Source organism: Podarcis raffonei, chromosome 15, assembly GCF_027172205.1.
Source record: "Podarcis raffonei isolate rPodRaf1 chromosome 15, rPodRaf1.pri, whole genome shotgun sequence".
NCBI classification, from domain to species: domain Eukaryota; kingdom Metazoa; phylum Chordata; class Lepidosauria; order Squamata; family Lacertidae; genus Podarcis; species Podarcis raffonei.
Window position 1 is genome coordinate 13,226,403 of NC_070616.1, and position 21,450 is coordinate 13,247,852.

General features: G+C 42.7%; 1 protein-coding gene across 1 annotated transcript; it reads left to right on the top strand.

The window, feature by feature from the left end:
* Positions 1-1,663: 1,663 nt before the first annotated feature.
* LOC128402373 (putative methyltransferase DDB_G0268948) lies at positions 1,664-20,263 on the top strand. Its single transcript, XM_053366414.1, has 6 exons — positions 1,664-1,857; positions 10,693-10,853; positions 16,317-16,530; positions 17,893-17,993; positions 18,425-18,562; positions 19,667-20,263. Exons 1-6 carry the CDS (start codon positions 1,747-1,749, stop codon positions 19,755-19,757), a joined length of 816 nt encoding a protein of 271 aa, XP_053222389.1. The 5' UTR covers positions 1,664-1,746; the 3' UTR covers positions 19,758-20,263.
* The last annotated feature ends 1,187 nt before the right edge of the window (positions 20,264-21,450 follow it).

Below are 21,450 nucleotides of genomic sequence, written 5' to 3' on the forward strand. Positions count from 1 at the left end.
GAACACTGTCCAACCATCTGGTCCTCTGTCGTCCCCTTCTCTTTGTGCCCTCCATCTTTCCCAACATCAGGGTCTTTTCCAGGGAGTCTTCTCTTCTCATGAGGTGGCCAAAGTATTGGAGCCTCAGCTTCAGGATCTGTCCTTCCAGTGAGCACTCAGGGCTGATTTCCCTAAGAATAGATAGGTTTGATCTTCTTGCAGTCCATGAGACTCTCAAGAGTCTCCTCCAGCACCATAATTCAAAAGAATCAATTCTTCGGCGATCAGCCTTCTTTACGGTCCAGCTCTCACTTCCATACATCTACTGGGAAAACCATAGCTTTAACTATATGGACCTTTGTTGGCAAGGTAGTGTCTCTGCTTTTTAGGATGCTGTCTAGTTAAAAGCATTAGATGTGGCTATATCACAAGCATAAATGTGTCTGTTAAACATTATCTTGCTAGGTAACCAAATACAGAAGTTGGCCCTACTGCTTCTTCTTATCAGAGATACAAACTTATTAAAACCATGTATTTTTAATTATGACAGTGGAGATGGGATTAAGGAGGAATGCTGTTTCTGGCCAGAGAGACTCAGTATTGTGTGTGTGTGAACTTGAATCACTTTATCATTTGTTAATTTTATAAGGGCAATTAGTTCCCACAGTAAATTATTGCTTTGATCTAAAATCTAATAAAACCATTAAAGCTATTGCAACAGGATGCTCCCCTCACACGCAGGAGGACGGAGGAGGATCCAGAACAAAGGTGTGCCTGCTCTTATATGGTATAGACATTTTAAATTCCCTGCTCTGGAGCTCAAGACCACCCCTCCATACATCATACATACATCACAGAAGGGGTGTAACCCAAGAACACCGCCCACAAACATCATACCTACATCACAGAAAAGGTGGTCTACAACAGAAATTTGAATGTTGTTGTTTTTTCTGTCTGCCAGTATTAAGTTGTGGGTGGACATAGCAGTTGACACAGAGATTTCTCCAAGTGGTTCTTTATAGTAAGCTGGAACTGAACTGAATTGAACAGCTCAGCCGGCCTACTTTTATGGGCAGCCGTCTGTCAACATTGTAACAACAATACCCCAGAGTTTTCCGCCTAAATTAACTTACGTGGACCTGAGTGATAACTATATAGACAATACCCCTGGTGGCCAGGGTAAGAACATCAACACATAACACCCAGGTTATCTGATAATGCCTTATCTGATTGCCTTTCCTGGTAGTCTGCCCATTCCTTTGAGATGGTGATTTCCCAATTCCTGAGACAAAGGAAAGGTTCCCTCACCCCCTACCTCCTCACAGAGAAAACATTTCGTCAGTTTGGGAGTCAAAATGGTTTCAGGACGGTCTTCCTGTGCTGCTCCAGACATGTGGTCCACATATCTATGTATGTGCTTGGTTGGTACATTTATGAACATTTATTAAATATATAAGACCTTAATTTTTTTATTACAAGGCTGCCCTAGAGGGATTTCAGAGCTGAATCCTTTGCTTCTTGGCTGCAGAAAAGCAAGTCTGAGAAATACGGTAATTAGCATTGCACAGTCAGCATTCTGAAAGAGGCAGGCTTCTTTCCGGTGCCAAAGTTCACTACGCTACAGGAAAACGGGGACATTCCTTCTCTGTTAAACATTTAAAAGCGCTACAATAAATTACTTCAACTGTTAAAACATTTAAAAACACACAAAGGCAGACCAGTGTCCCTAGGAACTTGCAGAAGTTGCAAGCTGTGCTCCGTGAAACCATGGCCACTCGTCTGTTTGAGGACAGGGCTCACGCTGCTATTTATCAAAAATACAGGTTTTCCCCGCAGGAGAACCTACAGGGCGTGATCTTCTCGTACCTGGAAGAAAAGGTAAGAACAATAGTGTGTATCAGTCTGAACTTATACCTGTAGATCACTGCATTCATACAGTTGGCATAATTTTATATAAAAAGAGAGCTCCATTATGAACTTTCTTGACTCTGATACTACTCTTTATCCTGAAGATGTCCTGGAAGGCTTCCTGGCCTTCTTAATACTTTTGGGAAAAATTAGCATGGTAAATGATTCCTCTAGAAGACCCTTTCCATAACCTAACATTGGTATATAACAGTACAGGCACTGAAAAACTCCCCCTCCCTTATGTGGGGGTTGTGTTCTGAGGCCCCCCCCCCACATAAGTGAAATTGTGCAAAGTGGGGAGCACCCTTGAAAAAAACCTCTGAATGCCTGCTTTCCCCTCCAGCTCTCCTCCTCTCTCTCCAAACCAGACCAAAATATCTGGAGTTGAACCTCTGGGGGCTGGATGGAGGTTGTGAGGAAAAGCGGCGGCAGAGGCAGCGCTACCTCCTGCGTCAGCTGCTAGACGAGGAGGCTGAGCAGCCTAAAACAAGGCCCTGCTGCGCCTCTGGTCCTTTCTAACTCCACGATTCTACAGTGTCACTTTGCTTCCCGAAGTAAATATTCTGTCTCTTTCATTTCTTGTAAACAAACAATCTTTCGTTATTCCATTTCCGTGAAAACTTCTAGCAGGCATAAGGCTAAGGGTAAACACATATTCATAACAAGCAAACATTAGAACTCTAGCAAAAGGTCTTACACCTCTTGGTACTGTGCCTAGGTAGTAACAAGGGGGTGGCAGTGATATAAGAAGAAAATGGAGTTGGCTTTTACCCAGCTGGTTCCTCCCGCCATTTTTCTGCATCCAAGCAGCCCATGACATTTTGTGTTAATTCACGGCTGGTTTCACTGTGTTCGAGTGAATACTGCTCATGTATCGGACCTAGATGGGTACAGTGGTACCTCGGGTTAAGAACTTAATTCGTTCCGGAGGTCCGTTCTTAACCTAAAACTGTTCTTAACCTGAAGCATTGTAGCACCCTGCTTGTGGTTAACGCTTAGCTGGAATGAAATATTCAACGCAGCAATAGAGAAATTAAAATAATAATTTATTTGTCAGACAAATAAATGAGAGACACAGTGGTATATGGTTACCAAAGCTCTGCCCCTCCAGCCCTGATGGCCAGCACTTATATTTCCTCAGCCCAGCCCCCTTGCTCCTCCTTTGGCTGCCTCTGTCCAATCAGCCTGGTTGAAATTCCTATTGGCTGTTTGCTAGAACCAATCATAAAAGATACACCCATTTCCTATTACCTTTTATGGGAGACAAAGAGCTATATTTCCTTCTATCCATAAATGGCAGACAAGTAGCCATATATCTTAGATTTGCCTCGACCAGGCACTTTAATTACCAGATAACCTTTGGCCCCTGTTGCCCTATTCACTGCAAAACAGATTGCTAAAACAGATGGCTTATCTTAAACAGAGATCTTGGGTTCACCTTCTCACACACCATCAATGAAATAAGAATCTAACATAAGAATCTAACATTTCTTACTTTCTTTTTTTTTTTTTTTTATAATATTTTTTTATTACGTTTCTTTCCAAATTTTATACATTACAAACAAATAAGGAGTTTACAAGAAACCATTTTTTTTTTTTTTTTAGCAAAAATCCCAACTTGGACTTCCCCACCCCTTCCGATTCTGCGTTCTTTATATTAACAATGTCAGCAATTTGTTACCTTATGTCATACCTTATTGTAACTTTTACATGTTATGTATCTATATTCAATGTATTATGTCACAATTTTTATACCTTTAAAATAAACGTAACATGTTCAATTTCATATTATCTCCTTTTCTCTTTTATCACTTAGTTTACTATTTACTTAATCATAATTGCTAAAGCGTATCATTTCCAAATCATGCACCGTCTTAAGATTCATACAGTTTGTAATACTTTTGCAAGTAGTCTTTAAACTTTTTCCAGTCCACCTCAATTGTTTCTACATCCAAATCTCGGATTCTGCCGGTCAGTTCAGCTATCTCCATGTAGTCCATCAACTGCATCTGCCATTCCTCCAGCGTGGGTAAATCTTGTGTCTTCCAGTTCTTTGCGATGAGTATTCTTGCTGCTGTACTGGCATACATAAACAAAGTTCTGTCCTTCTTTAACACTTTCTGGTCTACCATGCCCAACAGGAAGGCCTCTGGTTTCTTGGGAAAGGTATACCTAAATACCTTTTTCAACTCATTGTAAATCATTTCCCAGAAAGCCTTAACCTTTGGGCATGTCCACCAGAGGTGAAAGAAAGTCCCCTCTGCTTCCTTACACTTCCAACATTTATTGTCAGACAGGTGATGTATCTTAGCTAACTTGACTGGGGTCATGTACCACCGGTATATCATTTTCATAATGTTTTCCTTCAAGGCCGTACTGGCCGTGAATTTCATTCCGGTGTTCCATAACCTTTCCCAGTCTTCAAACATAATGTTGTGTCCAACATCCTGTGCCCATTTAATCATAGCAGATTTAACTGTCTCATCCTGTAAATTCCACATAAGCAGCAAGTTATACATTCTAGATAACAGCTTTGTCTTTGGTTCTAACAATTCTGTCTCTAGTTTCGACTTCTCCACCTGGAAACCAACTTTTTTGTCCATTTTGAAAACCTCTTGAATTTGAGCATAATGTAGCCAATCTCGCACCTTATTTTTTAGTTTATCCTGGCTCTGCAACTTCCAATTGTCTCCAATTTTTTCAGTCAATTCCCAATATTTCGGCCAATAGGCCTCCATATTGGGTCTTTTTCGGGCCTTGGCCTCCACTGGTGATAGCCACCTCGGAGTTTTACTCTCTAGTAAGTCTTTATATTTCATCCAGACTGCAAAAATTGCTTTTCTGACAATGTGGCTTTTAAACAATTTATGTGCTTTAACCTTGTCGTACCATAGGTATGCGTGCCATCCAAAAGCATTATTAAAACCTTCCAGATCTAGGACATCGGTGTTTTCCAACAAAAACCAATCTTTCAGCCAGCAGAAGGCTGCAGCTTCATAATACAACCTCAAGTCCGGCAGGGCAAACCCCCCTCTTTCTTTCGAATCTGTTAATATTTTAAACTTTATTCGGGGCTTTTTGCCCTGCCAGATAAATCTAGATATATCCTTCTGCCATTTTCCAAAGCAATCCACTCTGTCCACGATCTGTAAGGTTTGAAACAAAAATAACATTTTCGGCAACACATTCATTTTTATAGCTGCAATTCTTCCCAACAAGGAAAGTTTCAATCTTGACCAAATTTCTAAATCCTTTTTAACTTCCAACCAACATTTCTCATAATTATCCTTAAATAAATTCAAATTCTTCGAGGACAAATAGATCCCAAGGTATTTCACTTTTTTAACCACATTCAGTTCTGTTTCTCTCTGAAACCCCTCTGTTTCTGTAATTGTTAAATTTTTGGTCAGGACCTTAGTTTTTTGTTTATTCAACCTAAATCCCGCCACCCGACCAAATTCAGATATAAGTTCGAGAACTCTTTTTGTACTGGATTCTGGCTCCTGCAGTGTCAAAACTAGATCATCTGCAAAAGCTTTCAGTTTATATTGTTTCACTCCGACCTCTATCCCTTGTACCAACCGGTCCTCTCTGATCATATTCAATAGCACCTCCAGGACTGAAATAAATAACAGAGGGGATAGAGGGCACCCTTGTCGTGTCCCTTTTTCAATTTTAAATTCCTCCGTCACCACATTGTTCACTATTAATTTAGCTTTTTGTTCTGAATATATTGCATATAATCCATTCTCAAACCCCCGTCCCACTCCCATCCCCTCCAAGTTCTTCTTCATAAACATCCAAGATATATTGTCAAATGCTTTCTCCGCATCAATAAAGATTAACACCGCCCTTGTGTTCCTGTTAGTCTGCAAAAGTTCTAAAATGTCAATGATGTTTCTAGTGTTCTCATATAAATGTCTACCAGGGAGAAAGCCAGCTTGGTCTTTATGAATTACTTCATTTAAGACTTTTTTAAGTCTATTTGCCAAAATGTCTGCAAATATTTTGTAATCCACATTTAGGAGTGAAATGGGACGGTAGTTTTTAAGCTGAGTCTTTTCAGATTCTGACTTAGGTATCAATGTGATGAAGGCTTCTTTCCACGTTTCTGGTGCCCTCTTCCCATCCATAATCTGGTTACATACCTCCAACAAAGGTTGTATCAAATAGTCCTTCAGAACCTTGTAATATTTGGAGGTAAGTCCATCCGGGCCTGGAGATTTGCCTAGTTGCATATTCTGAATGGCACCTTCAATTTCCTGTGTGGTTATTATAGAGTTCAAGATTGATCTTTTATCTTGAGTTATTTTTGATAGTCCATTTATCTTTAAAAATTGATCTATCTCTGATTCTTTCTGGGGCCCCTGTGCATACAGTTCTTTGAAGTATCTGTGGAAGCACCTCCTAATTTCTTCTGGTTTCTGTACGGTCCTTCCATCAATCTCTAGATTTGTTATCGTGTTTAGCTTTTGTCTTTTTTTCAGCTGCCAAGCTAGCAGCTTTCCACATTTATTTGCTGATTCAAAAGATCTTTGCTTCATCTGTTTTATTTTCCATTCAATCTCCTGATTGATCAATTTTGAGTATTCTGCTTGGTGGAATTTAATTTCTCTCAGCACCTCCTTGGACTTTGGTTTGGTTCTCAGTTTTTTTTCTCCTTGGTGTATTTTCTCCAATATTTTGTCCTTCTTTCCGTTCCAGAGTTTTTTCTTGATTGAATTCTGTTGTATCAGAAACCCTCTCATAACAGCTTTACTTGCGTCCCAGATCGTTCTTTTTTCAACTGTAGTATTCAGATTTATCTCAAAATAGTCCTTTAATGTTTTTTGGGCCTTTTTCACAATCTCTTGATCTCTTAGTAGTGTGTCATTCATTCTCCATCTGAAGGAACCGGGTTGAGTTAATCTAAGTTCTATTTTCAAGGCATTGTGGTCGGAGCATGTTTTTGGGCAGATTTCCACCTTTTTAGTCTTGGGTGCCAGCCCCCTGGAGGTCCAGATTTGGTCGATCCTTGACCAAGACAGGTGGGCCTCAGAGAAAAAAGTTCCTTCTTTACCTAGGGGGTTCTTTGTCCTCCATATGTCGATCAAATCCAGATTGTCAGTCAGTTCGAAAAAAGTTTTGGGCAGTCTGCCATCAGATGTTAAGTTTTGGTTGTAAGACTTATCCATATGTGTAGACACCACTCCATTCATATCTCCCATCATTATGATGTTAGCATAGTCCAGATAGTCCAGCAACGTCTCATGCAGCTTCTTGAAAAATTCTGATTTCCCGTCATTTGGGGCATAAATTCCTAATATCAATATTTTTTCTCCTTGAGTTTGAATTTCAATTGCCAAAATTCTTCCTTGTTCATCCTTAAATAGAAATTTAGGTATCAGGCTCTCCTTAGCATAGATCACCACTCCTCTTTTCTTTACTTTGTCAGACGAAACAAATTCTTGGCCTAATCTTTTATTTACCAAAACCTTCCTGTGGAGCCTGGTCACATGGGTTTCTTGTAGGCAAATAATGTCCAATTGTTCTTTCTTCAATATGTAAAATAACTTCCTTCTTTTCTCCGGGGAATTTCCGCCATTTATATTCCAACTGAGTAGCCGCAGAGACATCCTGAACTATTCTGCTACACCTAGAGCGGTGTATCTTCTTTCTCTTCTGGTTCCGAAGGTGCAGGTATTGCTCCACCTGGGTTGGGTATAGGCCAATTAGCTGCTGCTTCTTTTTGGAGGTCTTCTCCGTGGTCGTGCTGGAACTTTTGTAAGTCCTCTGGTGATCTTATTTTAACCTTCTTCTGTTTGTAAGTGAATGATAGCCCTTGTGGGAACTCCCACCTATAAGGAATTGTGTTGAGTCTCAGTAACTTAGCCAAATCTGAGTAGGTGGCTCTCAAGTCCAATAACTGTTTAGGAATATCTCGATAAATTTCCACCCTTTTCTCTTGTATCACAATTGAGTTTTTGAAGTGTAGGCCTAGTATTTTGTCTCTCTCCTCCCTTGATCTCAAAGCTATTAGGCAATCTCTGGATCTATCTTTTCTTACTAATCTTCCCAACCGAAAAGCCGATACAATTTTAAAATCAATTTCTTCTTTTAAGTCCCAGAACTTTGTAAACTCTGTTGTCAAAAGTCCTTTCAAATCTTCTTGTTCAATTTCTGGGACTGCCCTTAGTCTAAGGTTGGTCTCGCGATTTTTCAATTCCACCAACGAGAGATAGGTTTGTTGGTCCCCTATCTGTTTATGAAGAGGCTTGACTTCCGCTTTAACTTCCTCGACTTCTTTTTTAGCTGATGTTGCAATTTGAACGGCTTCCCCTGCCAGTTTACGATTCTCTTCTGTTGCTCCTTGCAATTTTTCAATTGCTTGAGTATGTTGGGAAACCTGATCTGTCAATTTCTGAATCGAGGATGTTGCTTGGTCAATTTTTGTTGATTGATTATCAATTTTTTGGTTTATTGCTGACAGTTGTTCCAAAACTTGTTTCAGTACTGCCTCCGCTCCTCCTGCTGCCATATCTTCCTCTTCAGATTTTTCAGGCTTTTCGGTTTCTACTTTTTGTGTCGCAAGCACAGCTGGAACTGATAATCTACGTCCCTGAGTTAAAGTTGTTTGCAAAAGCTGTGCTTGTTTTTTTGCTTTCTCTTTCTCCTTAGCTTCCTTAGCTTTGGCTGCTCTTGTCTTTCCTGTGCCACTCATCAGTCAACGTTCAAGGTCAAGTATTGTAATCCCATGGGAAAGGCAAGTCCAGAATTAAAAACAGTCTATTGAGAGAAGGTAAACAAAAAAAACTTTCCCAGGCCTCTGTATTCCCAATGTCCTCTAGGGGGAGTGCCACCAAAGTTTTAGTAAGAAGAAGGTAACTTTCCACGATTAAAGTCTCTTTGTTCCAACTTTAAAAACAATTTTAAAAGCAAATTAGTTCCAGCACGCTAAAAAAAGAAAGTCCTGCAGAGCCCTTTTCAACATATAACAAAGTTCCAGCAAGGTGCCTGCAATTGTATCCACTTCAGCTAGATGAGCTCAAGAGTTACAAAAGTATCTGGAAACTTGCAACAGTTCCGCAGTTTAAACAACTTTACCCGGCCACCCGGGAATTTGGGGTTAGAGTCTTCCCTTGCCCTTGGGGTGTCCGCTCCAGGTCAATTTTATGCTGTATTTATTCTTTAAAAGTGAAATTCAAATGTGCACGAAAGTCCCGATTTAAAGCTTCAAAGCTTCCCTGTTCACAGCGCTTTCCGCTCTTTAGACCGTCTGCTTTGATCTTGAAAGCAGTGTCGGAAGACGGACTTCCTCTTTCTCGTCTCCCGTTTTTAGCCAAATTTTCCGATTTAATTTGTAAAGTCTTAAGTCCTTACTCACGGGTTTGATGTTTCAGCCCGATGTTTCTTGGAAGAAAGGTCAGCGCTCATCCGTGACAGCCGCGCGGCTTCGCCTCCGCAGAAAGAGCGATGAACCCACAGCACCGCTCCCCCTCCTTCACTCCGGAGCCCCTTACGGGGTTCCTTTCGTGGTTTCGGGGTCGCTCCAGGTGCCCGCCGGGTCCCACGGCCACGGACTCACTCTGCCCGTGGTTTATCTTGATGGGTTGCCGCTGCGCCGTCGCGAGCAACCCTTTTCTGCGGTGCCCCTCTTCAGAGCTCGAAGAGGTCCGCCATCACGGTTTTGCGCCGCCTCCGGAAGTCTGACTTTCTAAATCCTTTGCATAATTACATTTAAGCCAATATATTTCATACATAACATAGATAGATTTTTAGAAGGAAAGGCCTTTTCAAAGTAAGAAGGAACTTTAATAAAAACAGTTTCGAAAGCAACCCCTTAGATCTACACCCCCCTTTCAAGCCAGCTGCTGTTTCTAAAAGCAACTTTGCCCTTTAACCTTAGGAAGATATGGCTCAAGTCTAATGGGAGGCACAATAATTCTTACTATTTACCAACTCTTAATTGTGTTTTTGCAGCTTGATTGTATTCTGTAATTTGTATGGTCAATATGACCTTTTGCTCCCAGCCTATAATTTCCTTTTACAACCCTGAGGTACTGCTATAGATCAGTGGGGCCCTTGAACAGGAAGATAAACATCTGCCAAAGTACTCAGCCAGCTGGCTTCTGCCTGGCATGAGAGATACAAACATTTACAAATATATTTTTTAAGCTCATTTTAAAATGCAGGCCCTGATCTGATGCCTCATTATCACTTTAGCTAATGGGGCCTCCTGCTGCCGCTGCGCTGCCGGAGCCCGATTTCTGTTCTTATCCTGAAGCAAACTTCTTAACCTGAAGCACTATTTCTGGGTTAGCGGAGTCTGTAACCTGAAGCGTATGTAACCTGAAGCGTATGTAACCCGAGGTACCACTGTACGGCCTTGAGTAAGTCAGGAGTGGGAAAGCCGTGTCCCTCACAATGTTGTTCCTTTGACTACAACTCCCATCCATGCTAACTAGTGGCCATGCTGGCTGCAGAGGACAGGGGGCTGTACTGTCTCAACAACATTGGGGTGGGTGGGTGCAGGATCCACAGGTTCCCTAAAAGGTAAAGGTAAAGGGACCCCTGACCATTAGGTCCAGTCGTGGCCGACTCTGGGGTTGCAGCGCTCATCTTGATTTATTGGCCGAGGGAGCCATTGTACAACTTCCGGGTCATGTGGCCAGCATGACTAAGCCGCTACTGGCAAACCAGAGCAGCGCACGGAAATGCCGTTTACCTTCCCGCCATTGCGGTGTATCTACTTGCACTTTGAGGTGCTAGCCTTGCTGACAATGACCTGGCGATGCATTTCTGAGATGTGTCGCTATCTTTTCGCAGAGAGTGAGCCCCGGGCAGCTGGCAGTCGACGTGGGTTGTGGCTCGGGCCAAAGCACTCGTATTCTGGCAAAACATTTTGAGAAGGTGGTCGGGACAGACATCAGTGAAGCTCAGATTGAGGAGGCCAGGAGAGCTCCACAACCGCCCAATGTCTCTTATCTGTAAGTAGGAGCTGACCTCGCACGTGTATGGCTGAGAGAAAGCGGGCAGGAAGACGTTTTTCTCCCTCTCTCATCACGCTAGTGAAGGGAGAGGGAAGGTATTCCCTCTATTTTATATTTAAGTAAATTGCTCTGATAAATCGCTCTGATAAGTTGCTTGCTTTGCTGAGTTTGGAAGAGAGTTTGGAAGAGGCCCACTTCCCCTTTCTGCTGGCTAGCAGAGAGAGCAGCGGCTTTGCAGAGGGGCCCGCTTCCTCTTTCTGCTGGCTAGCAGGGAGGCCCCATTTCCTTTGTTTTCTCTCAGCTAGCAGTTGCTTGCTATATTTGGCCAGACGGTCGTTTCTTTTTTTTTTTGCACATGCTTCCTGCTGCAGAAACGCAAGAGACAAGAAGCACACAAACAAGGGAGGGAGGGGGCTTAGCTAGTCATATGCCATATTAGGGAGTAAGCTAAAACTTGCTAGCTGATTGGAGAGGATTTTGGGGAAGCTTGGGGGAGGGAGGGTATTTTCAAGGTATAAGAAAGTTTGTAAATGTGAAATTGGGCGCAGCCAGTTAGCAGAAGTTATTCTGCTGGTTGCCCCAGCATGCTGTTTTTTTTTTTCAAATAAATCTCTTTTCTCCGACCAAGACGTCTCTGGAGTAGTTTCTCCCCTCTGCCCACGGGGTCAGGCGGACCGCTGGACCCTCCAGGGTTAAAGATAAGGCTTCACTAGAACTCTTGAAGCTGAATGTTGGAAGATTCAGGACCAACGAAAGAAAACACTGCTTCATGCAGTCCATGTTTAAACTATGGAACTCCCTTCCACATGAGGCAGGGACGACCACCAACTTGGATGGCTTTAAACGAAGACTAGAAAAATTAAGGAAGAGGTCTATCAGTGGCTACTAGCCACGATGCCTCTGCTGGACCTACAAGGTGGGCAGAGTGAAGGCCAGTTTTTCTGACTACCGGAAGCCGCAGGAGGGAAGCCATTTTGCTCAAATCCTGTTTGTGGGCTTCCCCCAGGTATCTGGAAGGCCATTGTGAGAACAGGATGCTGGACTAGACGGGCCCTAGGCCTGATCCAGCAGGCTTTCCTTATGTTCTGATGTTTGTGCACACAGACACTTCCAATTACTCCACAAATTAGATAATAAGTATTAAAATATGAAAGTATATTTAAAAAACCATTACATTATTCTATTTAACTTGTTCACGCCATACATTTAAAGCGCTATCATACCACTTTAAATAGTCAAGGCCATCATTTGTTAAGGGTGGCTGAGAGTTGTGGAGATCCCTCTCTCACTCCCAGATATACCACTCCATACCCATCAAGTGTCCCTATTTCACTGGGACATTCACGGATTTACAGAAGGGAATGGCGTTCCCAGATCAATCCTTTTTCACAGGGTACTCTGGGAATTGTAGGTCTGTGAGGGGAATAGGGGTCTCTCCTAACAACTCAGCACCCTCAACAAACTACAGCTCCCAGAATTCTTCGGGGGAAGTCATGACTGTTTAATGCGGTACCATTGCAAATGTATTGTGCAAATGAGGCCTGTGTTAAATGGCATCACCTGATGGTGGTTTTCTGTGGTTTGGTTTTCTATTTTAATGCTTATTATGTAATTTGTGGCTTTAATCGTTCTGATCTATAAACCATCTCTTTTGATGGAGGCCGGTTTAGAAATCTAAAATAAATCCATCCAGGTTGGTAAATGGCGTTTCCGTGTGCTGCTCTGGTTCGCCAGAAGCGGCGTAGTCATGCTGGCCACATGACCCGGAAGCTGTACGCCGGCTCCCTCGGCCAATAAATCAAGATGAGCGCCGTAACCCCAGAGTCGGCCACGACTGCACCTAATGGTCAGGGATCCCTTTATCTTTACCTTTTAGGGAACCTGTGATCCTGCACCCACCCACTCCAATGTTGTTGAGACAGTACAGCCCCCTGTTCTCTGCAGCCAGCATGGCCAGTAGTTAGCATGGATGGGAGTTGTAGTCAAAGGAACAACATCGTGAGGGACACAGCTTTCCCACTCCTGACTAACCCAAGGCTGTACAGTGGTACCTTGGGTTACATACGCTTCAGGTTACAGACTCCACTAACCCAGAAATAGTGCTTCAGGTTAAGAACTTTGCTTCAGGATAAGAACAGAAATCGGGCTCCGGCAGCGCAGCGGCAGAAGGAGGCCCCATTAGCTAAAGTGATGCTTCAGGTTAAGAACAGTTTCAGGTTAAGAACGGACCTACGGAACGAATTAAGTACTTAACCCGAGGTACCACTGTACCCATCTAGGTCCGATACATGAGCAGTTTTCACTCGAACACAGTGAAACCAGTTGTGAATTAATACAAAATGTCATGGGCTGCTTGGACACAGAAGAATGGTGGAGGAACCAGCTGGGTAGCACCCAAGGGAAGAAGATTCAGAGCCCGGGGAGTGGTGGTTGCAGAAACCTGAGCTCTGAACATGATCTGATTTACTTTTACAACCCAATTCGTGACTTATCTGTGGTGCTTTTGGTGTGGTCTTTGGCTAACGAGTGGGACAATTTGTAAAGTTGTGACACACCTTTGTTCTGGGTTCCCTCTCGCCTCCTTGCACGGTGGGGTGATGGTTAACTGTGTCTCAAGAGAAAACTGCTTCATTCAGTTGGTTCCTGCCTTCACTTGTTCTTCTCTGACCCGTAATGGACTTCAGGGATACTTTGATGGGGAGTTGGCCTGTAAAAGCCAACTCCATTTTCTTTTTATATCACTGCCACCCCCTTGTTACTACCTAGGCACAGTACCAAGAGGTGTAAGACCTTTTGCTAGAGTTCTGTTTGTTTGTTATGAATATATGTTTACCCTTAGCCTTATGCCTGCTAGAGGTTTTCACAGAAAAGGAATAACGAAAGATTGTTTGTTTACAAGAAATGAAAGAGACAGAATATTTACTTCGGGAAGCAAAGTGACACTGTAGAATCGTGGAGTTAGAAAGGACCAGAGGCGCAGCAGGGCCTTGTTTTAGGCTGCTCAGCCTCCTCGTCTAGCAGCTGACGCAGGAGGTAGCGCTGCCTCTGCCGCTGCTTTTCCTCACAACCTCCATCCAGCCCCCAGAGGTTCAACTCCAGATATTTTGGTCTGGATTGGAGAGAAAGGAAGAGAGCTGGAGGGCAAAGCAGGCATTCAGAGGTTTTTTCGAGGGTGCTCCCCACTTTGCACATTTTCACTTATGTGGGGATAATAACACAACCCCCACATAAGGGGGGGGCTAGTTTTGCAGTGCCTGTACTGTTATATACCAATGTTAGGTTATGGAAAGGGTCTTCTAGAAGAATCATTTACCATGCTAATTTTTTCCTAAAGTATTAAGAAGGCCAGGAAGTCTTCCAGGACATCTTCAGGATAAAGATTAGTATCAGAGTCAAGAAAGTTCATAATGGAGCTCTCCTTTTATATAAAATTATGCCAACTGTACGAATGCAATGATCTACGCGTCTAAGTTCACACACACACACTATTACGCCCTGTAGGTTCTCCTGCGGGGAAAACCTGTATTTTCTATAAATAGCAGCGTGAGCCCTCTCCTCAATCAGAGTAGTGGCCGTGTTTCATGGAGCACATCTTGCAACTTCTTGCAAGTTCAGACTGACACATTCTATTATCTTCTTAGCTTTTCTTCCAGGTATGAGAAGATCACACCGTGTAGGTTGTCCTGCGGGGAAAACCTGTATTTTTGATCAATAGCAGCATAAGCCCTCTCCTCAATAAGAGGAGTGGCCATTTCATGGAGCACATCTTGCAACTTCTTGCAAGTTCAGACTGACACATTCTATTATCTTCTTAGCTTTTCTTCCAGGTATGAGAAGATCACACCGTGTAGGTTGTCCTGCGGGGAAAACCTGTATTTTTGATCAATAGCAGCGTAAGCCCTCTCCTCAATAAGAGGAGTGGCCATTTCATGGATCACATCTTGCAACTTCTTGCAAGTTCAGACTGACACATTCTATTATCTTCTTAGCTTTTCTTCCAGGTATGAGAAGATCACACCCTGTCGGTGGGAAAACCTGTATTTTTGATAAATAGCAGCGTGAGCCCTGTCCTTAAACAGACGAGTGGCCATGGTTTCACCAAGCACAGCTTGCAACTTCTGCACGTTCCTAGGGAGACTGGTCTGCCTTTGTGTGTTTTTAAATGTTTTAACAGTGAAGTAATTTATTGTAGTGCTTTTAAATGTAATCAGGCAATCAGATAAGGCATTATCAGATAACCTGGGTGTTATGTGTTGATGTTCTCACCCTGGCCACCAGGGGTATTGTGTATATAGTTTTCACTCAGGTCCACATAAGTTAATTTAGGTGGAAAACCCTGGGGTTTTGTTGTTACAATGTGGACAGCCGGCTGCCCATAAAAGTAGGCCGGCTGAGCTGTTCAGTTCAGTTCAGTTCCAGCTTACTATAAAGAATCACTTGGAGAAATCTCTGTGTCAACTGCTATGTCCACCCACAACTTAATACTGTACTGGCAGACAGGAAAAACAACAACATTCACATTTCTGTTGTAGACCACGTTTTCTGTGATGTAGGTATGATGTTTCTGGGGGGGTGTTCTTGGGTTACACCCCTTCTGTGATGTATGTAGGGTGTATGGAGGGGTAGTCTTGAGCTCCAGGGCAGGGAATTCAAAATGTCTATACCATATAAGGGCAAGCACACTTTTGTTCAGGGTCCTCCTCCTTTCCTGCGTGTGAGGGGAGCACCCTGTTGCAACAGCTTTAATAAAGATCATGCTTACTAGCTCCTTTGCTTCTCAATATTTTCTGGTTGGCCTCTGTTATTTTCACCTACCAATAGGAACCCACGTAAGGACTCTATATGGGCTCTTGGATACCCCATAAGGGAAAAAGGGCAGATTTTGTTTACAACAGCCTCTACTCACCCGCCCCAAACTAACTCTTACATTCGCCTGACTTAAACTTCCGTTTGTCACAGCTGCAAATCTGCAACTAAACAGGCTTGCCAGTTTGGGGTTTTTATGTCGGCTTAAAAAGGCTTCCTGCTAAAGGATTCTGGGAATTGCAGTTCAGCAAGGCTGCTGAAAACTCTGAAGGTTTTTTTGCCTCCTTCCTTCCCTCCCAGAACTACAGGTCCCAGAATTGCGTGGGGAGTAAATTAAGTCAGTAATATGGGTTACAGGACAAGTTTAAGGTCTTGCTACTGGTAACATTGAGAATGTCCTAACTTGTACACACTGGTCTGGATGCTTTGATCCTTGGGAGGAGATGGACTCTCATTTGTACTGTATGCTCCTAAGGTTCAGTGGATGTCTGCTAAGCCTTTAGTGTGAAGGCATTCATTGTGAATTTTTATTTTTTAAAATTGTCTTATGGTCATGGTTTTAAGCTGATTTCATTTTATATGAGTTATATCAGCCATAAACGAACAACTATTCCAGCAGGCTTCGAACAATAACTTTGCCATCTCCTCCCACAGGGTGTGCCCTGCCGAAGACCTCCCTTTCGAAGACGGCTCTGTGGACCTGGTCACGGCGTTTGCAGCTGTCCACTGGTTTGACGGGCCTCGCTTTCTGAGGGAAGTGGACCGAGTTCTCAAGCCGTCAGGCTGTGTGGTCTTCAGCTCCTACAACCGGCACATGCAGTTATGTTACAAAGATTGTACAGACGAGTTAACAGAGATCTTCAGAGAGGTCAGTCCATCGCACAGGCCTGCCTGCCCAGACCTCGGACCTGAGGTCCACCTTCAGACCAAAAATTTCAGGGCCATCCCTGCCAGTTTTCTAGCCCCAAATGTCTGTGGGGTTCTTGTTTTTAAGTGTCCTTCCTGTAGAAGGACAGAAGAGTCCTTCAATCTAGGTTAATTGAGCAAACCTACAAGTCCTGGATGCATTTTAATCCCTCCTGCAAAACACTGGCACTATGGAAAAGAATATCATTTCAGGGCCCAGGTGAGGACATGAAGGGGATAAGAAAAATTCATCCCACCCTCTGAAATCTTTGCCATGAGAAGCTCTTATGGTCAGTTTGCTTTACATTTTTTGGAGAAGTTTTAAGACCTTCCTATGCAGAAAGATTTGTGACTCTGTGGCTATTTTCTGTTAGCTTATTGCAGTAATATTTATAAAGCCAGTTTCTACAAAGCGCCATGACTTTCAACACTTTTACCAACCCCCACTCAGTAATTAAAATAGTCCATATATATACACACACACACCACATAAAACAAAAGACCTCCAAGTGGTTTACAAGGCAGTCTAAAATATTACTGTCAAACCTTGGCTGTCGACCATAATCCGTTCCAGAAGACCATTCGACTTCTGAACATTCAACAACCGAATACAAAGCGGAAGCCTCAATACAATAGGGAAACTCAAAACAGAAGCCGGGTAGCATGTTTGGCTTCTGAAAATTGTTCGAAAACCAGAGCAGTTACTTCCGGGTTTTCGTTGTTTGGCTGCCAAAATGTTCGAAAACGGATGCATTCGGGAATCGAGGTCTGACTATAATTTGAAATACCAATTTAAAAAACATTAAAAACCTGTTACATAAAATAAATAAAACTGACCATTTCAAACACTTATAGCTACTGAAACCTAGGTAGGCATGCGGGACTGAAAAAGTTTTTAGCCAGATATGTCAATGGGCAGGCAGTTCCAAAGTGCTGCCACACTAAAAGATTGATTTCTTGTAAGTGCTGAATGAATGTTACGTGACACTTGTGAAAGGACCAGTTTCACAGATGTCAGCCATCAGATGGGCACATACTGGGTGACAGTCTTGAAATACGTTATTCTATAGGCTGCCACACCTCACACATGTCCCTCAATGCTTTTAGTCTTTCCATATAGGGAGCATCTGCATGTTGACCATTTTTCTACTCCGGATTTCTGCACCTTTAACAGCTCAGCATCCTCTTTTATGCAGCATGCTCTGAACAGCGAGATTTTGCAAGCATAAGAGAAATGACTGTGGCTTCCCACCCCACCCCCTTTCTTCTCTCTCTCTCTCTCTCTCTCTCTCTCTCTCTCTCTCTCTCTCTCTCTCTTTTCCAGATCCAAGACCAGCTTTTCACCTTTAGAAATGAAAAGATCAAATTAGTTGAGAATGATTACCAAGAAATCTTTGATTCTTTGCCATTTCAGGAGAAGAAGAGGTGAGTGGATCAGGCCCTTTTGTACAATGCGGTGCATTGACCCAGCCATGCCAATCTCTTCAATCTCCTGCTAAAAACATTTCTGTTCCACCAACCTTATGCAAACTATTAAGAATGCATCCACAGTTGTTAAATGATACCTGTTTTTAAATTTTTGTTGTTGTTACCCACTTACTGAACTTGTAAGTTGTATGGTTTTGTTGCTGTAAACGGCTTTGATTTTTTTTTATGACACAGCAGCATCAAAAGTTTTTGTAACTAAACAAATGCAAATTGGGAAGTCCGGAACAATGCTGTCAAAGTCACTAAGTTGAACAGCCACACTCTCCTGAGCAAACATACATATGATTGACACCACTTCCGTAGTCAAAGGATTTCCGTACTCTCAACTCAGCCCCGAACTTCTCCTAAAGCTTTCTGCTTCTTTCCAGGATGACGGATATTTTCGATAAAATTCCCCTGAGCGTTGCTGACGTAATAGGATATATCCAGTCACTCTCGCCGTACCGACATTATCTGGAAGTCCAGCCTGAGGAGGCGAAATCACTTCTCCAAAACACAGAGCGAAGGTGACAAAATCTGTTTGCTGGAGTAAGCCAAATGTGGAAGGGCCAAGGAACCATGGTTAAGTCAGGGCCTGTATGACAGAGTTATTCCGCCTGGCCTTTGGCTTGGAGCCAATTTGATTCCCTCCCTCTTTTTCTTTTTTCTTTTCCTTCTCCTCCTGCGATGAGGCTACATTTTAATATTTTAATGTTTCAATATTTTAATGTTGTATTTTAATTTTGTTTTTAAGTTGTAATCATTCAACTTGTTTTTATTATTGCATGTAAGCCGCCCTGATCCCGGCCTTGGCTGGGGAGGGTGGGGTATAAATAAAAATTATTATTATTATTATTATTATTATTATTATTATTATTAGGAGAGTCGCGTTGAAGTCTTTAGCCTGTGATGTTGCATGTCTTTTCATAGATGGCATGCAGTAGAATTCACGGGTAACTGTTCTCAGTATGAGATGCCAGCAAAGCAGAAGGGCTTGGATTTCCATATTTTTTCCTGCAATGAAAATTCAGCTCCAATATGCACATTGTAATTTTTAATTCAAAAAATTCCCATGTAAAATAACAAAATTGTAGAGATGGAAGGGACCCCCCTCCCCCAATTAGCCCAGGGATGGAGGGAAGAGATAACCACGACCAGAAAATAATGGCAAACCAAGTTGGTGACAAAATTAACTGGGAAGCTCAGAAATCAAGAAGACAAGAACTTTAAGAAAGAATGGGGAAAGTTTATAATTTATCTACGAGACTACTGTATGCATGTTAAAACATTAGCAGGATTTTAATCACAATTGTAAAGTAACAGTAAGTATGGATAATTTAGAAGGATAAAAATTTGGATTAGTATTGATATGCAGTTGTAAATATCAGTAGGACCCATGGAAGGGATGCGTGGGGGAAGTCAGGAGATTCAGAGTAATCTAAATATTTGGATTTTTTTGTTACGTGTTTATACTTTTTAAAAGTCAAATTTAAAAATTATTTTAAAAAGCAAGGGACCCCTAAGGGCCATCTTGTCCAACCCCCTGCAGTGCAGGAATCTCTGCTAATGCAGAACTGAACTAATCCCAGAACTGAACCCTGGTTTCTGCTCTCTTGCTTTCCTTCCCCTAGGTTTCTGGAGACAATGGGCGTTTCTTCTCGGGATACCCAGCTGGAGTTGCGCACGAAGCACATTTGCATCTTGGGCTGCAAGAGCTCCTGAGAGGAATGTCTGTCTAAATGCACTAATGGACTCCAGCTCTATCAGTCGTGAAGACAGCAGGTTGTGATTCCAGGGTTCCATTGATTTCAAGGAGAGTGGGAACGAGATGCTATCAAAGGGCCAGGAGCCTTCTGAAGTCACCTCTTCCCTGCAGCAGTGATTGGTCTGTCTCCTTGGACCTTGTTCCAGAAGCTCTCTGCAAACGATCCGTTTAGCCCACTGATAAGAGCTGGCAAGCTGTTGGGTGAGGAGGAAGAGAAAAGGGTGTCAGGGAGACTCCCCCTGCCACCCACGTGTTGAGGCAGAAAACAAGAGAGCTGGGTGTCGGAACAGCGTTAGAACTCAGTCCTGAGTTCAAATCCCCATTCATCTATTGAAGGTCACTGGGTGGCTACCTCTGAAACTGGAGGTCGGTGTCATCTTTTACCTGCTCCTCTCATGTAGAATCATGTCCATTGTTAAGAATCTTTTCCTTTGGTATCATAATAAAACAGAATTGAGTTGAATAGTGAATTCATTGTTTTTATTTGTTGTTCGTTTATGGCTGATATAACTCACATCAAATGAAATCAGTTTAAAACCATGACCATAAGACAATTAAAAAAAAATAAAAATCCGCAATGAATGCCTTCACACTAAAGGCTTAGCAGACATCCAATGAACCTTAGGAGCATACAGTACAAATGAGAGTCCATCTCCTCCCAAGGATCAAAGCATCCAGACCAGTGTGTACAAGTTAGGACATTCTCAATGTTAATGACTTAATTTACTCCCCACGGAATTCTGGGACCTGTAGTTCTGGGAGGGAAGGAAGGAGGCAAAAAACCCTTCAGAGTTTTCATCAGCCTTGCTGAACTGCAATTCCCAGAATCCTTTAGCAGGAAGCCTTTTTAAGCCAACATAAAAACCCCAAACTGGCAAGCCTGTTTAGTTGCAGATTTGCAGTTGTGACAAATGGAAGTTTAAGTCAGGCGAATGTAAGAGTTAGTTTGGGGCGGGTGAGTAGAGGCTGTTGTAAACAAAATCTGCCCTTTTTCCCTTATGGGGTATCCAAGAGCCCATATAGAGTCCTTACGTGGCTTCCTATTGGTAGGTGAAAATAACAGAGGCCAACCAGAGAATATTGAGAAGCAAAGGAGCTAGTGAGCATGATCTTTATTAAAGCTGTTGCAACAGGGTGCTCCCCTCACACACAGGAAAGGAGGAGGACCCTGAACTAAGGTGTGCCTGCCCTTATATGGTATAGACATTTTAAATTCCCTGCTCTGGAGCTCAAGACCACCCCTCCATACATCATACATACATCACAGAAGGGGTGTAACCCAAGAACACCCCCCCAGAAACATCATACCTACATCACAGAAAAGGTGGTCTACAACAGAAATGTGAATGTTGTTGTTTTTCCTGTCTGCCAGTACAGTATTAAGTTGTGGGTGGACATAGCAGTTGACACAGAGATTTCTCCAAGTGGTTCTTTATAGTAAGCTGGAACTGAACTGAACTGAACAGCACAGCCGGCCTACTTTTATGGGCAGCCGGCTATCCACATTGTAACAACAAAACCCCAGGGTTTCCCACCTAAATTAACTTATGTGGAGCTGAGTGAAAACTATATACACAATACCCCTGGTGGCCAGGGTGAGAACATCAACACATAACACCCAGGTTATCTGATAATGCCTTATCTGATTGC